Source organism: Ascaphus truei, unplaced genomic scaffold, assembly GCF_040206685.1.
Source record: "Ascaphus truei isolate aAscTru1 unplaced genomic scaffold, aAscTru1.hap1 HAP1_SCAFFOLD_2694, whole genome shotgun sequence".
NCBI lineage: Eukaryota > Metazoa > Chordata > Amphibia > Anura > Ascaphidae > Ascaphus > Ascaphus truei.
The window spans coordinates 1,849-24,736 of NW_027455637.1; the positions used below are offsets into that span (position 1 = coordinate 1,849).

At 46.1% G+C, this 22,888-nt stretch overlaps 1 protein-coding gene across 1 annotated transcript; it reads left to right on the plus strand.

The window, feature by feature from the left end:
- Window positions 1-383: 383 nt before the first annotated feature.
- Window positions 384-22,888, plus strand: LOC142481474 (chymotrypsinogen B-like). The gene is made up of 5 exons (XM_075582879.1): window positions 384-461; window positions 2,475-2,516; window positions 10,726-10,829; window positions 21,325-21,404; window positions 22,073-22,888. Exons 1-5 carry the CDS (start codon window positions 410-412, stop codon window positions 22,080-22,082), a joined length of 288 nt encoding a protein of 95 aa, XP_075438994.1. The 5' UTR covers window positions 384-409; the 3' UTR covers window positions 22,083-22,888.

Here is a 22,888-nt window from a genome sequence, read left to right on the forward strand (position 1 = left end):
CACTGTGCCTCACCCTCCTCCCTCTGCAGGCTGAGACATTTGCTCTTTCTGTTCAATTTTCCCCTAGTATATATGTAAAATTGCACGGATTGCTGCTTTAGTGGCCACTAAAATATTCTTCCTTATACTTTATCACCAAGGAAGTAAGAACAACCTAAGCGAGTTTCTCGATTGAATCAGCTTTGGGCTATTATGTGTTATCTTTCCATGTAGGGTTTCAGCCAAGACAATGTTGCAGCTTTTATGAGCTCTCTCATTGTTATTGAGGAAAAACCTTATGGGAAAATGAGGTATGTGTCTCCCTCATAGGGGCTCTAAATATAGAGCTGAGCACTGATTTGTCACCTGACAGTATAAGAAGCCTCCCAGAGACTATGGTATAAGTCAGACACAGAGGTGAGGAAGGAACATGACTCTCTTTTGGCTCCTGACTTGCGTTGCCATCACAAGGGCTGCCTATGGTAAGTGCAAAGAAACCATTAGTATTTCATAAGTTTACACTAGGTGTGTTGATAACGTCTAATGCAGCGGTGCGCTACTTTTTTTTGCCGCAACCCCTAAATCTAAATATCCACTGTGCAACCCCCACCCCCTCCCCCGCACACGGCCCCTGACAAAATTATAGAGGATTAACTCTGGGGGGTCTTTACTTCAGAATGGGACATGGGAACTCACAGCTTTAATCTTTTGACTGAAACTTGTCTCCCACCATCCGTGTCTCTCTCCGTGTCTCTCTCCTTCCATGTCTCTGTGTCTCCCTCCCTGTTTCCCTTCGGGTCTTCCCAGCAGTCTCTCTGGCTCCAGTCAGCCTGGGGATGGCGTAGATGCCCAAATATGGATAGGTCAGAATATGGATATGCCCATATATGGGCATTTACGGCATCATCCAGGCTGTCTGGATCCAGAGATACTGCTGGGGAGACACGGAGGGAGGGAGACACGGAGGGAGCCACGGAGGGAGACACAGAGGGAGAGAGAAACGGAGGGAGACATGGAGGGAGACTTGGAGGGAGACATGGAGGGAGACTTGGAGGGAGGGAGACACGGAGGGAGGGAGACACGGAGGGAGGGAGACACGGAGGGAGACACAGAGGGAGGGAGACACGGAGGGAGGGAGACACGGAGGGTAAGAAACACAGAGGGTAAGAAACACAGAGAGTAAGAAACACGGAGGGTAAGAAACACGGAGGGTAAGGCCTCGGGCATGGTCAGCGCTTAGGCGCTGGTGCTTACCAGTGAGCCCCTGCAGCCGCAATGAGAGCGGCTTTAGTAGAGGCTCGCCTAAGCTTTCGGAAGCGTGCGGAAGCGTAGGTCTTATCCAAATTTTAGATTTCGCGCTCATGGGAGCGCAGGGCCGGTCACGTGAGTGGTTCGCCCTCATTGTCACTGGCCCGCCCCCCGACACGCCCATGGACGGCGCGCTAACCAAGGCCAGAGAAAGCACCCGCTTTCCCTCAGCCTCAGCGCGCCTCCGTACGGCTGCTGCAACCCTTGGCGCAGCCTAAGAGGCACAGAGGGAGACAAGGGCAGGGAGGGAAATATGGAGAGATATACACAGCGAGAGAGACACAGAGCGTGGGAGATACGTGGGAGGGAGACACGGTGGGAGGGGAACACGAAGGGAGGGGGACACAGAGATAGGGAGAAACGGAGGGAGACACAGAGGAAGGGATACACAAAGGACAGGATACACAGAGGAAGGGAGACACAGAGATAGGGGGATAGGGAGACAGAGGAAGGGTGACACAGAGGAAGGGAGACAGAGGGAGAAACAGAGTAAGGGAGAAACAGAGGGACGTTGACACGGAGAGAGAGACACACAGAGGGAGGGACACAGAGGGATGGACACACAGAGGGAGGGACACACAGAGGCAGGGACACACGGAGGCAGGGACACACGGAGGCAGGGACACACGGAGGCAGGGACACACGGAGGCAGGGACACACGGAGGCAGGGACACATGGAGGTAGGGAGACACAGAGGGAGAGAGACACGACGGGAGAGAGATACGGGAAGGGAGAGAGACACGGAGGGAGAGAGACACAGAGGGATGGAGAGAGACACAGGAAAGACAGACACGGGGGGAGAGAGATGTTGCTGCTGCTGAAGTGCACTACGGCAGTCTTTTGGCGACCCCCAGAAATTTGCCCACAGCCCAAAGCGGTTACACACCCCTAGGCCACAGGACTTGTATAACAGTTGCTCATAGATACAATGCTAACGTACCATGCTTCCCATTTTTCACACGTCTCTCCTTCCAATGTGCAACATAGTCACACCTCCCTGATCCAAAGAACCACCAGAACTTGGACCCATAACACCTGTTTGCAGCGGGGGATACTTGTCTATATAGTGGGTGCCATGCATCAAGGTATCCGGGTGCTGCATAAAAACAACATCACACAAAAGAAAATGCAGTTGAGTAGACAACGATATATTTTGTAATAATGCGATTTGTTTTCTCCTTTCTCAGGCTGCGGTGTCCCAGCCATTAAACCGGTTACTTCTGGGTTCGGTAAGATTGTGAATGGTCAGAACGCTGTGTCAGGGTCGTGGAGGGAGACATGGAGGGAGGGAGACACGGAGGGAGGGAGATACGGAGGGAGGGAGACATTGAGGGAAAGAAACACACAGGGAAAGAGGCATGGAGGGAGACAAGGGCATGGAGGGAGATATGGAGGGATACACATAGCGAGAGAAACACGGAGCGAGGGAGACACGAAGGGAGATAGAGGGAAATGCAGGGAGACACAGAGGAAGGGATACACGGAGATAGGGAGACATGGAGGGAGACCCAGAGGGATGGAGACACAGAGGAGAGGAGACATGGACGGAGACACGGAGGGAGACCCTGAAGGAGGTAGACACTGAGAGAGAGACACACAGAGGGAGGGAGACACAGAGGGAGGGAGACACGGAGGGAGGGAGACACGGAGGGAGCGAGACACAGAGGGAGTGAGACACAGAGGTAGAGGGATACGGAGAGAGAGAGATACGGGAAGGAAAGTATAAACGGAGGGAGAGAGACACAGAGGGAGAGAAACACAGGAAAGAGAGACACGGGGAGAGAGACGTTGCTGCTGCTGTAGTGCATGTTAGTTTCTATAATTTAAATCATAAGATTAACACTTCGGGGGTCCTTTGGTGAACCCCAGAAATTTGCCCAAAGCCCAAAGTGGTCATGCACCCCTGTGCCACGGGACTGGTATAATAGTTGCTCAATGCAATTCTAACATACAGAGCTTTCAATTCTTCACACATCTCTCCTTCCCGTGTGCAACAAATTCACACTTCTCCCAATCCAAGGAACCACCACAACTTGGACCCATAACACCTGTTTGCAATGGGGGATACTTGTCTATATAGCGGATGCTGTGGAAGTTGTGAATAAAAACACAAGTCTGAGGTTATATTTTGCAGAATGACAAATAAGTTTATTGCTTTGTGCTGTGCACAACGCAGAGGAGAGTTTCAAAATAAAACCCTCCCCAAAAACATGGTAGCATACAGGCCTTATTTATACACAAAATACTAAACCCACGCCCCCTCTACAAGGTTGCGTGTCATCACTACGTAAGCGTAAAAGTGAAACAAACTATGCACACGAACACATACGAGTTAATAATATTATGGGATGCCTAAATGAAATGACTCAGCTAATATTCCTTATACAAGCCGGTGACTTTTACTCTACATACAGAACTCATGGCCCCCCCCTCGGACAGTGCCTATCTGTCTCGTATTTTCATAACATTGGCACTTAGCCCTCATTCTCAAGGTCCTTTGGATTAGTAGAACCGCTCAATATCAATTGGAACTTCAGAAGAAAAAAATGTATTTTAAACTAACGTTCATTCCAACTTTCATACAGACAATAGACAATATCAGGCACCTAAGATGGATGCTGACTCAAAATGGTTGCTTAGATCCCAGTGCTGTTATGTCAGACCTCCCCCTTACGTCATATTCTCACTTTGTCACTCCCTCCTTTTTTATTCTTAAAACATAGCTTTTGAGAATTAAGTTTATGATGATAGTCCAGGGACAACTCAGAGGACAAGGGCGCGTGCCCTTCACTGTCATAGTCTCGTAAGGCGCTGTGGCCAATATGTCTTTTGATGAATTGAATAACTGTGATCGGCATCTTCTTTCTTCAAGGGACTGCTGTTTTTGGCATCTGTAAAGAGTGGCATCAGATTGGGGGAGGGGGCCGCACACCTGTGGATCATACCTTTGCAACACGTGACACACACATATATGACAACAAGTAACACCCCCAAACACATCAAAACATTCAAAAAATTTGCTCCAAGTGATTTAAGCCATTCACCTAACCCCAAGGGTGATAATCTGTCACTTCCCTTTGTAAACCTCTTTTGAATCTCTTGTATTTAATCAAGTTCATGCTGCACATTGCTACACTGATCTGAAATAAAAACACAACATTGTCTTTAATCAAACACATACCCCTACTTTTGAAGCTAAAACATAGTCTAAAGCAATTCTGTTTTGTAAGGCCACATCCTGCAAAATTAAGGCCACATCCTTCCTGTAAATTATTATCTAACTAAACATACATTCTTACACAGGTTTCATTGGTTGGTGGAGACACTTGACCCATAAATTGATTCGTGTTCCTAGTGTCTGATACACCCTTTTTAAGTGGTTCCCTTAAAAAAATTGGAAAAATACAGAAATTATACACATAATACTAAAAACCTTATTTTATGCAAGCAACCTTTCTTTGGATATGCAGTTAAAGAAAATGGCATCTATATCTATCATCATATATTTTCAGAATCATCACAACATTCTATTACTGAGAATTGAGGGGTTTGGTATCTGTGGAAGCGAAATGCATGATCCTCACCCCTGCACGCATTGTATACATCATTCACTCAGAATATCAGAAAAGACAATGTCTGTGATGGTCAACATGGCTGACTTATGATCCTTTCCTTGTGGCTGACACTAGCTCCTGGGTGACCACCTCCTGTCGGTGGAGGTGCAACACACTTCTGGATCAAAGTTTTGCTGCACATGACACATACATAGAGAGTGACGAGTACTGCCAAAACAAATACAAGAGCTTTCACAAGCCACGCTTCCATGAAACAAATCCTCCCATCAAGGCTCAATGGTACATACACCTTAAATTTCTAACTTAACACACTCTAAAGAATAAAAATATTGAGTCTCTGAAAAAATGAAATGTTCTGATAAAACCTGGCCTTAGCCTGGTGTCTTATTTTCCTCGTTGGTTAACGGTTAGAGTTTTGACTCGGCAAGATGTTAACTTGCTGCGGCTGTGCTTTAGGTGACTTTGGTCTTTGGTGGCGCTGGAACGTTTGGTGGAGCTGGAACGAGCTTTACTGTACTTTGGGTCCAGGAAAATTACTCTGCCACTTTAATTGCTGTATTGGTGGTTACTTTAGGCCTTTTCACCTGGGATGAAGAGCATGCTTGCGCAGGAAATATGTGACTATTAACCCCATCTCGAGTAGGTGCACTTTCAACGTTGCCTAGAGAGACTCAAAAAATGTATTAGTTGCATACAACTTATTGTTTTATTACCAATAACATGGTCCTTAATTCGTTCCTTTGGACTGCTGATAGTCACAAGTCATCCCATATGTGTCTCATAGGGAGATAATTTATACCTAGGACTAAATTCTTATATCAATGTGTTTACTCCTGTCTTAGCATCCACATATAGACAGAGGTATTCCCTATTAATGTTCCTAATTCGTTCCTCAAATTAAAACTAAGTAGCAAATGTGAACCTGACTTTGCTACAATCTAAGTTCCTGAAACTTTGGGGCCTCATCCCTTGCCATACCACTTGCTTCCATAATTAATTCTATCCTGTCTGCAGGCCATATCCCTAAGACCTGGGAAACTGCCAGAGTTTGTCCCAATCTTCAAAAGTGGGGACAAAAAACACTGTCTCAAACTACAGGCCAATCTCTCTTCTCCCGATACTATCCACTGTCATGGAAAAATATTCACTCCCAATTAAGCAATTATTTCACTCATACAAATTTCCCTAGCCAATCTCTATCTGGCGTTTACCCCAAACACTCCACTGTAACTATTCTGCTAAAAAATTGAAATGCCTTGTATATAATGCATACCTTATTCACTTATGTAACTGCTTTTGCAACTATGTATCCCCTGTATTTAACCCTATACATACGACACACCCACAAATGAGAGGTGACTCCCAAATTCATCCCTTCCTGGCAAACCCATTCTAGATTACACAGCAATTTTGACAATAACCACTGCTTACGGACACCTTTGGAAAAAATAAATGGTTAAAAGTTATAACATACATCACATATTCAGTTAATAGACAAATGATTTTGTATAAGACTTCACACTAATGTCTTACTTTATATAATCTCTTTGCACAGTGCTGAGCACACGGTCAGCTTTATAATTTTAAAGACACTCTGCATATTCATCTGACTAAAGAAAAAATATTTTCTATAAGACTTGTTTCCGGGCAAAGAGCCATTTTGTTTCTGGGCGTTTCGCCAATTGACCCTGAAAAGATAAGATAACGGCACACCACAGCTTCTTCCTGAAAAATAATAATTATTGGATTGGAACTTCTGCTTAAAGTTTAAATACATGGAGCTTTATCCAGAGCCCTAAGAACTACATTTCTTATGGCCTCTCAAAAATTAACCAACGAGCTTTTATATAGCTGAGGTTTATATAACTTCTTACCACACAAATAACTCCACACGCTCATGCTATCTCCCTCCACTCATTTCTTTTTAATGCCTTCTGTTTGAACTTTCATAGTTTCACTGACTTCATTCACTACAAATTTATGCTATCTTGTTGCAATTCTTTCCTTTCTCAAGCTACACAAACCTATTTCTCTCCATTAATCAACACTCACAAGTCTAACCCTCACTAACTCTTCCTTCATCTCACCTCAGGACTTTTGCTGACTATTTTAAGCAAGAGGTTGAATCCATACACCAGAACATTCCCTCTTTTTCCTCCTATCCTACTTTGCTTCCTACTCTTTTCCTGCTTTCCTTGACTCTTTTTCCACTGTCTCAAAAGAGTGTCACCATCACTGTTGATCTCCTTTCTCCCTCTACTCTGCTACATTTCCATTCTCCTTAAACATGTAATAGTTATACCATGACTCAAAAATAGCAAGCTTGACCTGACCTGTCTTTCTAACTACTGAACTTGTCTTGTATTCTCTTGCTTGCTCCATTTTCTCAACACCCATTCTCTCCTTAACCATCTACAATCTGACTTCTGCACTGCTCCCTCCACGGAGATAATTCTCACTACAATAACTGATGACCTATATGCTGCCCATGACAGAGGTTATTACACTCTGCTCCTATTATTCCCTGCAGCATTTGACTCTGTGGACCACACTCTTCTCTTTTCTCTGTACACACTCTCTCTAGGTGACCTAATAACATCTCTTAGGTTTAAATATCACCACTATGCTGACAACACCCTCATTTACTTTTCAACCTCTGACCTTACACCTGCCATACAAACCTAAGTTTCTGAATGTCTCTCTGTTATCTCATCCTGGAAAGCCCTCTTTTGCCTTACACTTAACATGGCAAAAACAGAGTTCCTCATACTTCCTCCCAAACCTGACCCTATTATCTCCTTCCACATTACTCTTGAATCTTCCATCCAGTAGCCCAAGCACGCTGCTTAGGGGTCACTCCCAACTCCTCTCTCATATTCTCCTCTTTCATTCAAAATATTTCTATAACTGTCGCTTTTTCCTCCACAATATCACAAAGATACACCTGTTCCTCTGTTGCTCAACTGTTAAAATTCTGATTCAGACCCTCATTCTCTCCCATCTTGATAACTGTAATCCCCTGCTATCCCGCCTTCCTGACTTTCACCTGTCTTCCCTACTACCTATCCCAAACGCTGCTGCGAGAATCACTCTACTCTTTAAACTCTGATTCTGCGTTTCCCCTCCTGAAATTCCTGTCCTGGCTTCTAATCAAATCCTACTGTTTCTGTACACTTTCCCTACCTACCAATTAGATTGTAAGCTCCTCAGAGCAGTGACTTCTCTTTGCTCAACTTTACTTTTATGTCTGGATCACTTATTCCATGACCTCTTACCCTTACCCTTTGCTACCTACATTATTACGACGTGCACTACTCCTGTGAAGCGCTGTGCATATTAATGGCGTTATATATATAAAAATATACAATACAATATATACTTCAAACAATGCTTATGAGCTTTTACCCACATTTTTAAACACAAAATATTCCCAAACATATCCTTATCCCATAGAAATAAAATTGAAATGTGTTTTTACTCGTTAAACACAATACAGAACACATACAATACAAAAAACTTCTCTCACACACAGCCAACCAACATCACAAAAATAACAAACAAATAAAAGAAAAACATTTCTCCCCTATTACCCAACAATTTCACCCTGCAACTAAATTAATAAAAATTCCCTTCTCTTGCTTTATTCTCATACATAACCTGACTTTAAAACTACTCTGATGCTCCGGAGCTTTTTGAGTTAAACTTTCGTATCTTAGCACATTCCTCGCGCTGGAGAAAAAAGTGGGGGCACGCTCTGTGCTGCTTCTCTTTCTTGCAGACATTTGATTTCATTGTGAGCAAATAATATTCATGTTTTTGTACGTACTTGCAAGTTTTTGGATGGTGATTTGTGCATACGTGATACTTAGCATGGTTTATCTTTCACATAGGTAATCATTCAGGAAAAATTCATTAGGGTATCAAATCCATCTGGCAACTCTCCATTAAGGGCGCAACAATTTTACTTGCCGGCACCGAAACTTGAGTTTATATCAGGAAATGATTTATAACCACTTATTGCATGTGGGGAAATGGAAGGAAAAGCTTATATGTTCATAACTGATTTCTACAGCATCAGGTCAGCCGGGCCTGCCATGCTTGACTCTAGCCACAAAAACCTCATAAAATCCAAAGATTTATACTACCACAGACACACAGGGATTACTGAAAGTTAGAAGGTTCCACTATGAGCCCTTGCGTTCGCATTCTTACGGATAAGAAAACCGGTGCGGCTGCCCTTAGTTTCACGCTTCCTTCCATAGTAATTTATTGCAAACAAAAAAAAATTTCATTGGGGTGGCATGTTTATTTTCATTGGCCTTGCATGTGTTTTCATTGGCCTACAAAACATATTTATATTGTCTCTTCTTGTTCTCTGTATCCATTCTTTATTATTTTTGTCTGCAGACACACAACCTCTAACGGCAAATTTTTAGAACTTTGGTTTCCCATTATTCTCCTGTTACAGTAATCACATTTAATTGACCTGTACAATACACCTGATACAATAATCAGCGCAAGCTGATCACGTTCAACTCTTTTGGCATGTTATTGTTCTGATTTTTTCACCATAACTATACCTAAGAAAACACTTGAATTACTTCAGCGGGTCCAACCCAGTCCTGATAAACCTTATACTTTTATAACATGGATACAGATAAGACCTTCTAAACAGATATCCATAAATAAACTCATTTGGTATGTAAATGACAAAACAGAGCAAATGTACAATCAGGGACCCTTCCTGCTCAGACAACAAAAATATTTATCACAACCCAGGACAGTCTGAAAAACAATCCCTTAAGCATACAAACACTCACCTTCATCACCAAAACACCAAAACTTTTAACGGGACTCTCACCTTAATCCCAATAAAACTTAACATCTATAACACTTTAAAATGGATACAGGAACAGACAAATACACTTATTTGACACTGCTAGGTTAACCCGTCAACACAGATTGAGACACCCTTCAAAACACATCTCTCTACACACCACTCAAAACAACTTTTTAAACTCAGGCTTTCCTCAAAAGGTGCCTTTTACCTTGATTCTTACGAGCGCTCAGATTTGAGTGACCGAGGAGTGGTTTTTCCAGGTGCTCAGCTTCCGGTATTTTTGGGTTTCTATTCGGAGCGCCATCTGTAAAAGTTGTGAATAAAAACACAAGTCTGAGGTTATATTTTGCAGAATGACAAATAAGTTTATTGCTTTGTGCTGTGCACACGCAGAGGAGAGTTTCAAAATAAAACCCTCCCCAAAAACATGGTAGCATACAGGCCTTATTTATACACAAAATACTAAACCCACGCCCCCTCTACAAGGTTGCGTGTCGTCACTACGTAAGCGTAAAAGTGAAACAAACTATGCACACGAACACATACGAGTTAATAATATTATAGAATGCCTAAATGAAATGACTCAGCTAATATTCCTTATACAAGCCGGTGACTTTTACTCTACATACAGAACTCATGGCCCCCCCCTCGGACAGTGCCTATCTGTCTCGTATTTTCATAACATTGGCACTTAGCCCTCATTCTCAAGGTCCTTTGGCATAGTTGAACCGCTCAATATCAATTGGAACTTCAGAAGAAAAAAATGTATTTTAAACTAACGTTCATTCCAACTTTCATACAGACAATAGACAATATCAGGCACCTAAGATGGATGCTGACTCAAAATGGTTGCTTAGATCCCAGTGCTGTTATGTCAGACCTCCCCCTTACGTCATATTCTCACTTTGTCAGTGCCATGCATCAAGGTGTTTGGGTGCTGCATAAAAACGTCACACAAAAGAAAATGCAGTTGAGAAGACGACAATATATTTGCAATAATGCGATTTGTTTCTCCTTTCTCAGACTGCGGTGTCCCAGCCATTAAACCGTTTATTGCTGGGCACGCCAGGATTGTGAATGGTCAGAACGCAGTGTCTGGGTCCTGGCCGTGGCAGGTATCCCTACAGGTAGGAACCCTAGATATTCTTCTAAACGTGGCATGTAACACCCACGGAAACCGATACGCTAGATATCTTTAAAGAAGGGCGAGATATCGTTTTACAAAGGAAAGGTATACAGGTATTTGCCAAATATTATTATTTGTGCTATTATTATATTTATTATATAAAGTGACATGGTACAATGTGGGAACAGCAGTTATATAAGTATAGCCTTGGTCCCACCCCCTGGTCCCTCGTATGCCCCCTACCTCTGGCTGTAGCTGTACCTGTCAGGGAGGTTGGGGGAAAGTGTGGGGAAACTACGGCAGGCGACCTAATCGCCGAAGGCTACTGGCGGCTCTCCTTGCAGGCCACCGCCATCTTGGTTGCGAACATGCATGCGCAGTGTAGGCACGCGAGGTGGCCATTAGGAGAATAGATCCACAGGGGACTACAGCCCTCATGATGCACTGTGGCGACGGATTACACAGGCTGCAAAAGCCAATGGCATGGCCGGATTCTCCTGCTATAGAGAATAAATACATTGCATGTGCTTGGAGCATGCCAGTCGGAGCTGGGACGAGCAAGGGGTAGGGTGTGTTACTCCTGCACTAGGCCAAAGACCCCCTTGGGCCCCAGATAGGCCCCGACTCCCCTCAACTTGTGATTGCGACAGGGACCGACCCATCAGTTAGGGTCCGGGCCCCTATTGTACCAGGTCGAGGGATAAAGCCAGAATGTGGCGGCGAACTGGCGATACGGTTGTCTGGTACTAGACCACCATACTGAGAGAGAGACAATAAAGGTGGGACACTCTTGCTGGACACCACCCAACGCAGAGGCGGACTTGTCGTGGACAACGACGGCATGGGACCGGACGGCCCTTATCTACAGTCGGCACTACCGGGTGCTGGAGTACTCGGCAGGTACCAACAGGTGCACCAATTATACACACGTTAATTGTGGGCAGCGCTGTCTCACACACGTGGGTGAGTTGCTACTTGTGGACACCAGGGTGGTTGGATGTCCAAGGGCCCCTCAGTACTTTGGGGGACTATCTCGCCAGGTGTGGACACTGTGTTGGAGGGTACAGGCCTCCTGTGAGCCGCAAGTAACACACCATATACACTGTAGCCGTCATATGTCCCAGGGGGTGTGGGAAAGTGTGCTACAATTAGAGGTGCTGCTGAGATCTCAGACCTGGGGTACCCTACTCAGCAGTCAAATTAGTAAGCATATCAGAACCCCACCAGGTGTGTACTCTCGCAGCAAGAGGTCCATGACTGGGCTCTCGAATGTCACATACACCCACGCCAAGTGGTTTCCGTGGGAGGCATCCCCCCTCACAACTATGGTTCATGTGCGTAACCACATGAGAAAATCTCCGGGTCTAGCCAACACCAGGCTCCTAGGCCGCAAATATGACAATGCCTATCGCTGGAGTGCCATCCTACTGGCAACCGAGCAAGAAATATGTATGGAGGATGCTCCTCAGGCCCTATGTCCATCAGAGGTATTGCTTGAGAGTTACCCCCTCATATATCCAGGGCTATCCACGTCCTCGACAGCGTCCACTCTGGGCCCTCCTCAGCGGTCCCCTATTATGCTAAAGCATCCACCACTCCCTACAGCCTGGGAATGACCGCAAGTACACCAGTCCGGGCAGACTTACCCATACCCATGGTAACCTTCAACCCAAGTGTTGTACCAGAGACACCAACCCCTATCTGGCAGGAGAGAAGTTCTACGCAGGCCCCTAGCCCAAGGCCAGAAAATGATAGTCGCTTATCAAGTGACGGCTCCCCACTTGGCGTGACCCTACCGCAACTCGTTGAGGCCCTAACCATGTCGTCGCAAAATTACTGAAAGCTCAAGGCCTTCTCCAGGATAATGCACACACCCTTGGGGGAAGAAAGAATTGAGACATGGAAAGAACATACTCTACTCATGCTTTAAGAGTGGTCCTGCTCCGAGGCCATCAAGAGACAGCAGCTGGTTGAATGCCTCTGACCACTGGCCACTCAACTGGTACAGATGCACCGAGACACAGAGGGAGAAGTCGCCACTCACAAGTTGGTAGAACTCTTCACCCAATCCTACACCGGTGAAGATGACGAGTACGAGCTCCTGGCTCAGTTCAGGGCTCTCCACCACAAGGAGGGAGAGGATTTTTCCGCATTTGTCCACAGGCTCCAACTATCCCCGTGGACGCTGCTCTCTAAGAGGATTATTTAGGCTGCAGTGGTGGACCGGTACCGGTTCAAAGAACTGCAGAAAGGATCACTACCCTGACACCCAAAAGCCCTAATGATGTGAGGCACTCCTGTCACTGCAGTACCCCCTAGCTACATGGACTTAATGTGGCACATCAGAAAGCACGAAGTCCAGCTACACTTTCATGCCCCTAAAAAGACCAAAGATCCCCTCAAGAGTGAATCCAAGGTTGCGTCAGCTGCGAAGGTCAAAGAGACATATAGCACTGAGGAGGATCCTCCTCCCAAGTCGCGTCCAGCCAAGTCCAGGACATCTGGGAGAGTATCCCCTACCTATAGGGCCCTCATGGACCCAAGTGGCACCATCTGCTTCAGCTGTGGCCATAATGGTAATTTCCCAGGGAACTGTCCAAAAAAGGAAAAAACAAACCCAACTAGGATGACCCATCCCAAGTTCATGATCTGCAAAGTTCAGGCAGCAGAAACAACCTCCCACCCACAGAGAGCGCACCAGCACCAAACCCCAATGAAACACCTCCATCGGATGCTTACCATCATGTAGGATCGGCTGCCATCATCCATGTCCTCATGGTCGGCATATATGCATCGGCTTTGCTGGACACTGGGTCCCAGGTGACCATTGTGTACCAGCGGTTCTATAATCAACATCTAACATCTGCCTTTGCAGTCGGCAGACAAGATGAAGCTGTGGGGACTCAGCAATGAGGATTACCCCATTGTTGGCGTGGTGCACCGGCAAGTCCCACACCATGGAAGTGGAGGCTCTAATATGACCGGAGCCTCAGTAATACCAAATTCCCCGATCATATTGGGGACAAACACCGATGTAGTGCGGGCGGTGATCAGAGCCTACTTGCAAGATGCCGGCGAACTACCCTGTCTGCCCTACAAATCCACCCTATACTTTGGGAAGAGTGTTGCAAGGTGTCAGTCCAAGTTGGGCACGGGATCACCTATAACCTCAGAGCGGGGGTGACCGAGATTCCACCAGGGGGAGTGAAGCACATGGCCGCAGTGTGCTGTTACCCGTGCCGAGATGAGAGCGATCACCTCTTCTCTCTGAGGAAGTCGCCCACAGAGGCTACAAGCTGATGCTCGAAGTGCGAGAATGTACGTCCAAGCTGCCAGGGATGATCAAAGTGTTCGTCCAGAACATATCCCCTTACTCCATGCCCTTTGATCAAGGTCAAAGACTGGGGCGAATATAACCCGTTACTCCTGCTGAGACGATGGCCACACAAGCGACCCCCGCCGTGGCACAAGATTCGCCGGCCAGGTTGGACTTTGACTGCAGGAACTCGAAACTGTCCGCTGAGTGGAGGGAGTGGCTGACGGCCAAGTTGGAAGCATGACGGGAAGTCTACTCCACTAGTGAGATGTATGTGGGCTGCACCCTAAACGCCCAACACACCATCAGATTAAGTTATACCACACCCTTCCAGGAACTGTCCCATTGCATCGCTCCCCGAGATGTGGAGGATGTGAGAGACGTTCTACAGTAGATGGATTGTGACAGAGTCCCGCAGCCCATACGCGTCACCAATAGTGGTGGTGAGGAAGAAGAATGGGTCGGTCCGCCTGTGTGTGGATTATTGGACCTTGAATAATCGCACCGTGCCTTACCAATATACCCTTCCGCGAATTGAAGAACTTCTTAACGCGCTGTCGGGGAGCCAATGGTTCAGCGTACCGGACATGAGATCTACCAGGTACCGATGAGTGCAGAAGATCAGGTTTGTGTGTCCGCTGGGATTCTATCAGTTCACCCGTATGCCCCAAGGCATTTGTGGAGCTCCAGCAACGTTCCAACGTTCCAATGAAGAAAACCATCAGTGATATAAATCCACAGGAATGCTTGGTCTACCTGGACAATATCATCATCTTCAGTAAGACTCTGGAGGAGCATGAGGAACGTCTGCTGGAGGTGCTGTATTGGCTGAGCCAGGAGGGCCTGAAGCTGTCCTTAGACAAATGCTGTTTCTGTCGTACGTCTGTGACCTATGTGGGGCACATAGTATCCGCGGATGGAATAGCCACCGATCCTGCCAAAATAGAAGCCATGGTGAACTGGCCCAGACCAGAGAATGCCGTGGAACTACGTTCTACTATCGCCAGTTTGTGGACGGGTACTCCTGCCAAGCAAAGGTTATTAACAACCTTCTCAAAATATACCCTGAGGATACCGGGCAAAAAGCCCCCCGTCCCCGTGCTCGAACACCATTTGGCGACAAGTGGACTGCCACCTGTGAAAAAGCATTCAACGGCCTGAAAAGGAGCCTAACGGAGGCGCCCATTCTGGCGTACGCCGACCCCGAGCAACCCTACATTCTCCATCCCCTGATGAAGCCTGGAGTAAGGCGAAACTAGTTGGGTCCACATGGTGGCGCTATCATTGAAGTAACGGAGGAGCAAAGACAAACAGCTCTATTGTTTTGGATCTTGTTGTGTAGCCTTGACGTTAGATGCTGAGAAGAACCGAGGATATCGAGTGTACAGCCGCTGGGAACACTAGAGGCCTGAAGCTCTGCAAACCGAGGCACATTGGCTAAGCAAAGCAGTTTTGTCAGCATGGACTCGCTGACCCTTGTGGCTGTGACGCCAGACGCGGAGAGGTTCCAGGCATTAAGTGTTCAGCTGCCCACAAAATTGGAGGATTAAAGCCTTAAAACTTGTGAGTGATTGCAAAACACACACCAAGTGGATTCCACTGGGTATTGGAATTGGAGGACCCTCTCTCCTAAAGGTAAAATTAAGAAACGGCCAGTTATCATAACTATTATACGGGAGTAAACCACGGAAAAAAGTATTCAAGACATCTTTGGGAGATTAATACCCCATAAATTGGGAACATCAAGTTTCTTTATTAGGGTGATTTCTCACATACTATGTGGACTAACAAACGTGTATAACAATATCCAATAGAGCACAAAAGGGATTAATGAATCAGGCTCCACAAAGGACATTGATTGTAACATTCAAATACCTTCTGGTTTTATTTGTGAATTCCGTACTGCACTGTTAAATTGTTATTATTGTTATATTTTTTATGCTAGCTAGCAATTATATTGTAGCTTAGAATTATTTTAATACATGATTTTTACAAAGAGATCTGGGTTTTTTTGTCTTTTACAGTATGTGTATTATATTTTAAGAGGTTCCCTGGCAGAACCTTGGGGGGTTATTACCCAGCCCCCAGAAGACATTATATATAGATCTCTTTTTTTACAAATAGAGTACACGATTGGTAGAGCACAGGAATCTGTATTGTTTTTTTGATTCTCTATGTACAGTAGATGTGAGCCTCAACAGCCTAGGTGCAGTCTTGCACCAGAAGTACCCGGCTTGCCTCCGAACAGTGGCCAACATCAGCCACAGTTTGACCCACAACGAGCAGAATTATCCTGTCCATAAGTTGGAATTCCTTGCTCTCAAGTGGGTAATCGTGGACAAACTCCCTGATTACCTGTACTGTGTCACCTTCGAAGGCCGAAGGGATAACAATCCGTTGATGTACATACTGACGTCCGCCAAACTTGATGCCACCGGCCACAGATGGCTGGCAGCCCCGTCAAACAACCGGTTAACACTGAAGTACAAACCGGGGCACCTGAACATTGGAGCCAATGCCCTATCCAGAAGACCGGGATTGGATACCACCCTGGCCGATGACCTCTGGGAGGAGATCCCTGGACCAGGGATGCAAGCAATGTGCTCAACAGTGACTATCATGGAAGATAAAGTGGCCTTCTCAGAACTGAGGGTCGCGGATTCCTTGACATGCCAATCCATGGCAATTCCTGCCACCTACTGTGATCCAGAGAGGATGAATATCACCCCAGAAAAGATCATCGCATGGAAGGATCTAGTGCAAAATCAAATACGGGATCTACTGGCTGGCATTATCCACCAGGCCGTTCAGCAAAACAAGCCTGCATTGCTGAAACGTGCCCATAGCGACATGGTCGCCATACTAATGCGAGAAGTGGACACATTTGAAATTCATAACAGTCTACTCTATCGGTTGGTACAGTACCATAACCACCCAGATAGAAGGCAACTGGTCCTGCCCAGGAAGCTGCAACATACAGCAGAGACTGCGACTATTCTAACACAAACCAGTGGCAATCGCCAAAAAGACCCAGGTACAACCAGATACATGCTGGATACATGCCTTAAACTTGCCTTAAACTAGACCCAGCATTTCTGAATTGATTAATGGCCCATCAGATTAACAGCGGGAGTCCTTGGCAGTCCCATTCAAACTGAATGGGACTGCCAGGGACCCTTGCGGTGTTAATCCAATGGGTCATTAGTCAATGCAGAAATGCCTTAAACTAGCCAGGTTACACCAGCACATACCCAGAATGTAACTGGACTAGTTTAAGGCAAGCTTTAGAATAGTCGTGGTCTCGTCTGTATGGTCCCGAGATCACTGCATGATAAACATGGCCATCTTCATGAAGAGAAAACCTTTGTGTTGATACGAGACCAGTTCTTCTAGCCACGGATGTGAGAATCAGTAGAACGACACTGTCGCTGATGCTCAAGCTGCTTCCAACTCAAGACCCTCCCCACCAGACGGCACCAAAGGCTCACATGAAGAGCTCGGGTCCCATGGACCTGGTGTGCATGGATTTCCTGTGTATTGAACCACGCGCCTGAAGCATCGACAATGCCCAGCCTTCCCCACCAAAGACCAGAAGGCCATCACGGTGGCGAAGTTCCTGTGGAGCGGTACTTTGCGCATTATGGCCTACCCAAATGCCTACATTCAGACCAAGGGAGTAAACTCATCAGAGATATTACTAAAGTTGCTTAGCATCATCAAGTCCCGAATGACCCCTTATCATCCAGAGGGAGATGCTTTGTCGGAGAGGTTAAACAGAACCCTCCTCGATATGCTCGGTACCCTGAAAGGCACTCAGAAAAATGAGTGGAACAAGCATGTGGAAGCATTGGTACATGCTTACAACTGTACCCGCCACAAGTCCACTGGATTCTCTCCCAACTTCCTTATGTTTGGGCGAGAAGCCCGGCTGCTGGTAGACGTGCGTCTGATGGTATCAGCCAACAGGGGACCCAACACGATGCACTTCCGATACATACAACGGCTCCAAGAAAGCCTGCAGCAGGCCTATCAACTATCAGAAACGTCTTCCTCTCAGCTGTATGCTAACAACAAAAGGCGATATGACCATAAGGTCCGTAACCGGGAAATTAGTCCTGGAGACACAATTCTCCGTAACCTCGGGATTCCCGTGAAACATAAATTAGCCAAAAGTTGGTGAGACGGATTGTCCAAGGTCGAGTCGCAAATGCCGGGCCTCCAGGTTTACCGCATAAAAGACGTGGATGGACGGGTAAGGCACTGGAATCATCTCCTGCCTATCCACAAGTGGAAGATGATGAGCCAGAAATAGAGGCCACACCACTGGACGGTGAGCCGGAAGGATCGGAAGAAGTTGAAGAGACAGTCAACAAAACCGCAGAGGATCCTATGGAGGGACCCTCTCAAAGGGCACCGAGAAATCAAGGGGCACCTCATGAAGAATCTATAGGTAATGGGCCCAGATAACAAATGCCTATCCGGTGGCTCCAATGAGCCAAGCTCTAGACCCCAGAAGTCCTTGCTTTATACCCAAAAGAGACATTACAGAGACACTAGTACCCCTAATGGTAGAGCCTGAGCCTCAGGAATATGGACCTTCCCCCTAGAGGGAGTTGAAGAAGGGCTTTGCAGAAGCCAGAGTGCTAGGTACCCTCCAAACCAGGTAACCTATGATTCAATTGGGGCACCCATTATGAGGCTCAGCAGTGGTCTCGCAGTAAGATCAAGGGCCTCATGCACTAAAGTCCGATAGAAAAAAATGCCTTTTTTGACAGCGTTGCTATCACGGTATGCAGAAAGTTCCGAATACCAGTGATACCAACAAATGGCGAGTAGCCAGAGCCGAGATTATCTGCCCTCTGAAAAGGGCTCACCGGCAAGTTGATTCTGCTGCAGAGAGAGAGAGAGAGAGAGAGAGAGAGACGCCTCTCTCTCTGCGCAAATCTCACCCGAAATAATAATATTTTCATTTACATTTTATTACTAGTGTAGATGAACAGGGGGTCTATGGAGCAGAACCGCATTGATATCAGGTCCGGGGACCCCCTGCTTCTCGAGATACAGGCCCCGTTATGGGGTTCCGTTATCTCCTATGCATTGAAATGTCCCAGTCACGTGACACAGGACATTTACATGCATAGGAGATACCGGCACCCCATAACGGGGCCTGTATCTCGGGAAGCAAGTGTCCCCGGACATAAAATCAATGCAGTTCTGCTCCATAGACCCCCTGCTCATTTACACTAGTAATAAAATTAAAATTAAAATATGTAATAACCACCTATACACAACCCACCCCCTGTGTCCATTAATAGACTGTTAGTTATTTTTTTACACATAGGATTAATACCGGCGGGGGTCCTCATGGGTGTCCGCAGGCCCCACAGGGCACCCGGGGGGTTCCCATAGGTGTCTGGGGGCCCTTGGCTGGTCCCGTGCTAGGCTCTATGGGCCTCCAGATGGTCCTTGTGGGTGTCCGTGAGCTCCAACAGGGTCCTCGGGTGGTTTCTGTGGGTGTCTGGGTGTCCCCAGGTCATCCCCATGGGTGTCTGGGGGCCCTCTTGTGGTTCCCACGGGTGTCTGTGAGCCTTTGGGTGGTCCCCGCAGGTGTCCGGGGGTCCTCGGGTGGTCCCCGCTGGCCTGCAGTACCATTCCTGTATTTGAAAAAACAAAAACATGGCCTACATTTCAATAAATACACCCCCCCCCCCCCCTACACCAAACACATACAGTACAGTAATGTGCAAAATAACTATTATCCAGATCTGGATAATATATTTTTTGCCCATTATTAAACACAACATTAGCCAGCCAGAAAAAATAAAGTAAATTAAAACTGTTCTGCTTATCCCTGCCAACATGAACGGCATCCTCGTAAGCATTCTGCAGGGCCATGTCCTCCAAAGCAGCATAAATACATAAAAAAATACAATCTAATGGCCCTTAGCCTCTTACTCACCCCTTATCAGTTAATAACCGCTATAGTAATTAAGAAGTTAACCCACCCTCCCCCACTACCCACCCAAGAGGCCTAACCACCCACCCTGGAACCACTATACCCACCCTGTACCCATCGACTCTATCGGGTGCTGGAGTACGTTATTTGTGGGCAGCGCTGTCTCACACACTTGGGTGAGTTGCTACTTGTGGACACCAGGGTGGTTGGGTGCCCAAGGGCCCCTCAGTACTTTGGGGGACAATCTCGCCAGCTGTTGACACGGCGTCGAAAGGTACTGGAGGCTACGGCCATGGGTGGCCTAGTTGGTGGGACTGTATATTGTTATTATTCTTCTGCATGCAGTAAAACTGTTATTATCAGCGTGTGTTTTATTGAATAGGGTCCTGTAAGGGGGTTATCCCACATCGTAGGATCCTGTACAGGTGGAGGCGCTGTCACCTGACGGATCGGGCACACCCCAGGCTCCCATCAGCAAAGGCACAGGCCTCCTGTGAGCCGCAGATAATGCATGATGTACACAGTCGCACTATATCTCCCTGGGGATGGGGAAAAGTGCTATACATAAGCAGAGTAAAAAAATAAAATACACATCATTCTGTGTGGATTCAAATTGCATGAATCAGGTATTTGACGCGACGCGACCAAAGTGATTTACATTTCTTTATTTTTTCCCGCTGATGGCGCATATTGAGAAATGTTAGGTTAGCCGGGATCCCAACTCCCATCCGCACGGACATGTACAAAATACAAATAAAGCCACGAGCTACAAATGCGGTCAGCGGAGGGTCAAGTCCTGACCCGGCACACCAAATTGCTAACCCATGATTGACGACTGGACACTTATCGGGAACAGACTCACCGCTCTTAAACCGGGGAGGGTGAGGGGGGTGAGGGGGGTATTATCAGGGAATGTTTTCTTTAACTGTAGTATTAGTAAATTACTCCAGCCGCTCCTCTTATGGATCCCGATCCAATATGGCAGGGCCAACTCCAGTCGTCAACGGCCACCAACAGGTTGTTTTTCAGGATATCCCTGCTTCAGCACAGGTGGTGCAGTCATTGACTGAGCCACTTATTGAGCCACCCATGCTGATGCAGGGATATCCTTAAAACCTTACCTGTTGGTGGCCATTGAGGACTGGAGTTGCCCACCCCTGCAATAGGTGAGAATGCAGGTAAGAAATATACCAGCTTCCAATCATTTTGATGTTTGATTAACAGAACCAAACTGGATTCCATTTCTGTGGTGGATCTCTCATCAACCCTAACTGGATCATCAGTGCCGCTCACTGCAAAGTCCTGTGAGTATCTCAAACCTGCCTGGGGATGGGTGTGATTAGAACTTTGCGTGACAGGAAATTGGGGGAGTGAAATTGCCCCGAACAGCTGAATTTTTTTCTTCTTATATCTGGGTGTTTTGCACTCACCTCCTTGGGATTTGGGGAGTCCCCCGAAGGATTTAAATGACGTGTATACTGTAATCAGCTATTCAATTCTGCAACGAAGTGCATCATTTTTCGGACTCTCTTTTGCTGCTGTAAATCCTTTTGCCTAGAAATCTGCATCAACCAGATGCACCAAAGGAGGCTAATCTTTAGCACGCCTTTACTTCCATTCACATGAATGCTAAACCTTAGCACCATTTTGTAGATATGGGCCACAGAGTCTGCAGAAAAACTGTAAGAGAATTTTAATGAAACAGAAAGAATCCCATACAGTAGCATTGAATCAGGGCTGTTTCTTTGTTACAAAGCTGCAGGTGCTGATATTAGTGTTGCACAGTAACAGAGGGGAGACTTTGCTCTTCCTGGATACCCTTTTATTAATATGGTACTGTAACAGGGGACTTATCCCTGTTCAGTAATGTGCCTTTATCTAGCAGTGTGGTAGTTAATTACTAAACACCACCTGCCTGATTAGATTGTTTACAAAAAGCCTGCCTTTGAGACAGGAAGTTACTCCTCCCTAGCTCTGACTGAGAGCTGACCTTTGGAGAGACAGAGCAGAGGTTCTTGAGTCCCAGGAGAGACTGACCAAAAGAAACCCCGATCTCTGGAGCTGACCAGTCTTGAGCTCTGCCAGCCACACAGCAGAGCTGATTTCAAGACACAGGGAAAACTACTACACCTGAAGCTGAACCAGGAAGTGAGAAGTTTTTCCCTCCAAACCACAAGGAACAGATAAGACTTTTATTTACAAGACTTTCTATATCTGCTTAATTCATGCTATGTGTTTGGGGACTTGGAGAAATACTTGACTAAGGGAGATGTGAATTAATTGAATAGTGTTTTCACTAGAAATACTCCCAAGTGAATGGAAGCTTTGTTCCCCCCCTTGTTTGGATGTTTTCCTGATAAAAAAAGGAAAAGGCACAATAAAGCCTTATTATAATTTCACCTTATAAACGTCTCCCAATTGTGTACCTCTGTGAACGTCCGTCTACAGGTACCCTTTTAATGATTCTTTATATCAGGGTGCTGACTAGGGAGTCATAGTGATGAACAGAACTTGGATTTAGAGACAGAGAAAACCATCACTTTTAGAGTTGGAACACGCCTACTAAAGTCAGGCACAATGGTTTATTGCTGGATCCACAAACAAAACAATATTTGTGGACGTATTAATGTCATAGGAAAATATTTAGAACATAACTTTTAATAACTCAATAAATAACATTTAATATTGTTCAATATACAAACAAATAGATATATGTAATTTAAAAACAAAACATGGAAGAGGAAACTGTGTGATTACAGGAGCCAGGGATAGGAAATCTCTCTGAATA

Coding starts and splice junctions, on each gene's coding strand:
- LOC142481474 (XM_075582879.1), top strand. CDS start 410: ATGACTCTCTTTTGGCTCCTGACTTGCGTTGCCATCACAAGGGCTGCC. Junction 462..2,474: donor CATCACAAGGGCTGCCTATG/GTAAGTGCAAAG, acceptor CTCCTTTCTCAG/GCTGCGGTGTCCCAGCCATT. Junction 10,830..21,324: donor CGTGGCAGGTATCCCTACAG/GTAGGAACCCTA, acceptor TTTGATTAACAG/AACCAAACTGGATTCCATTT.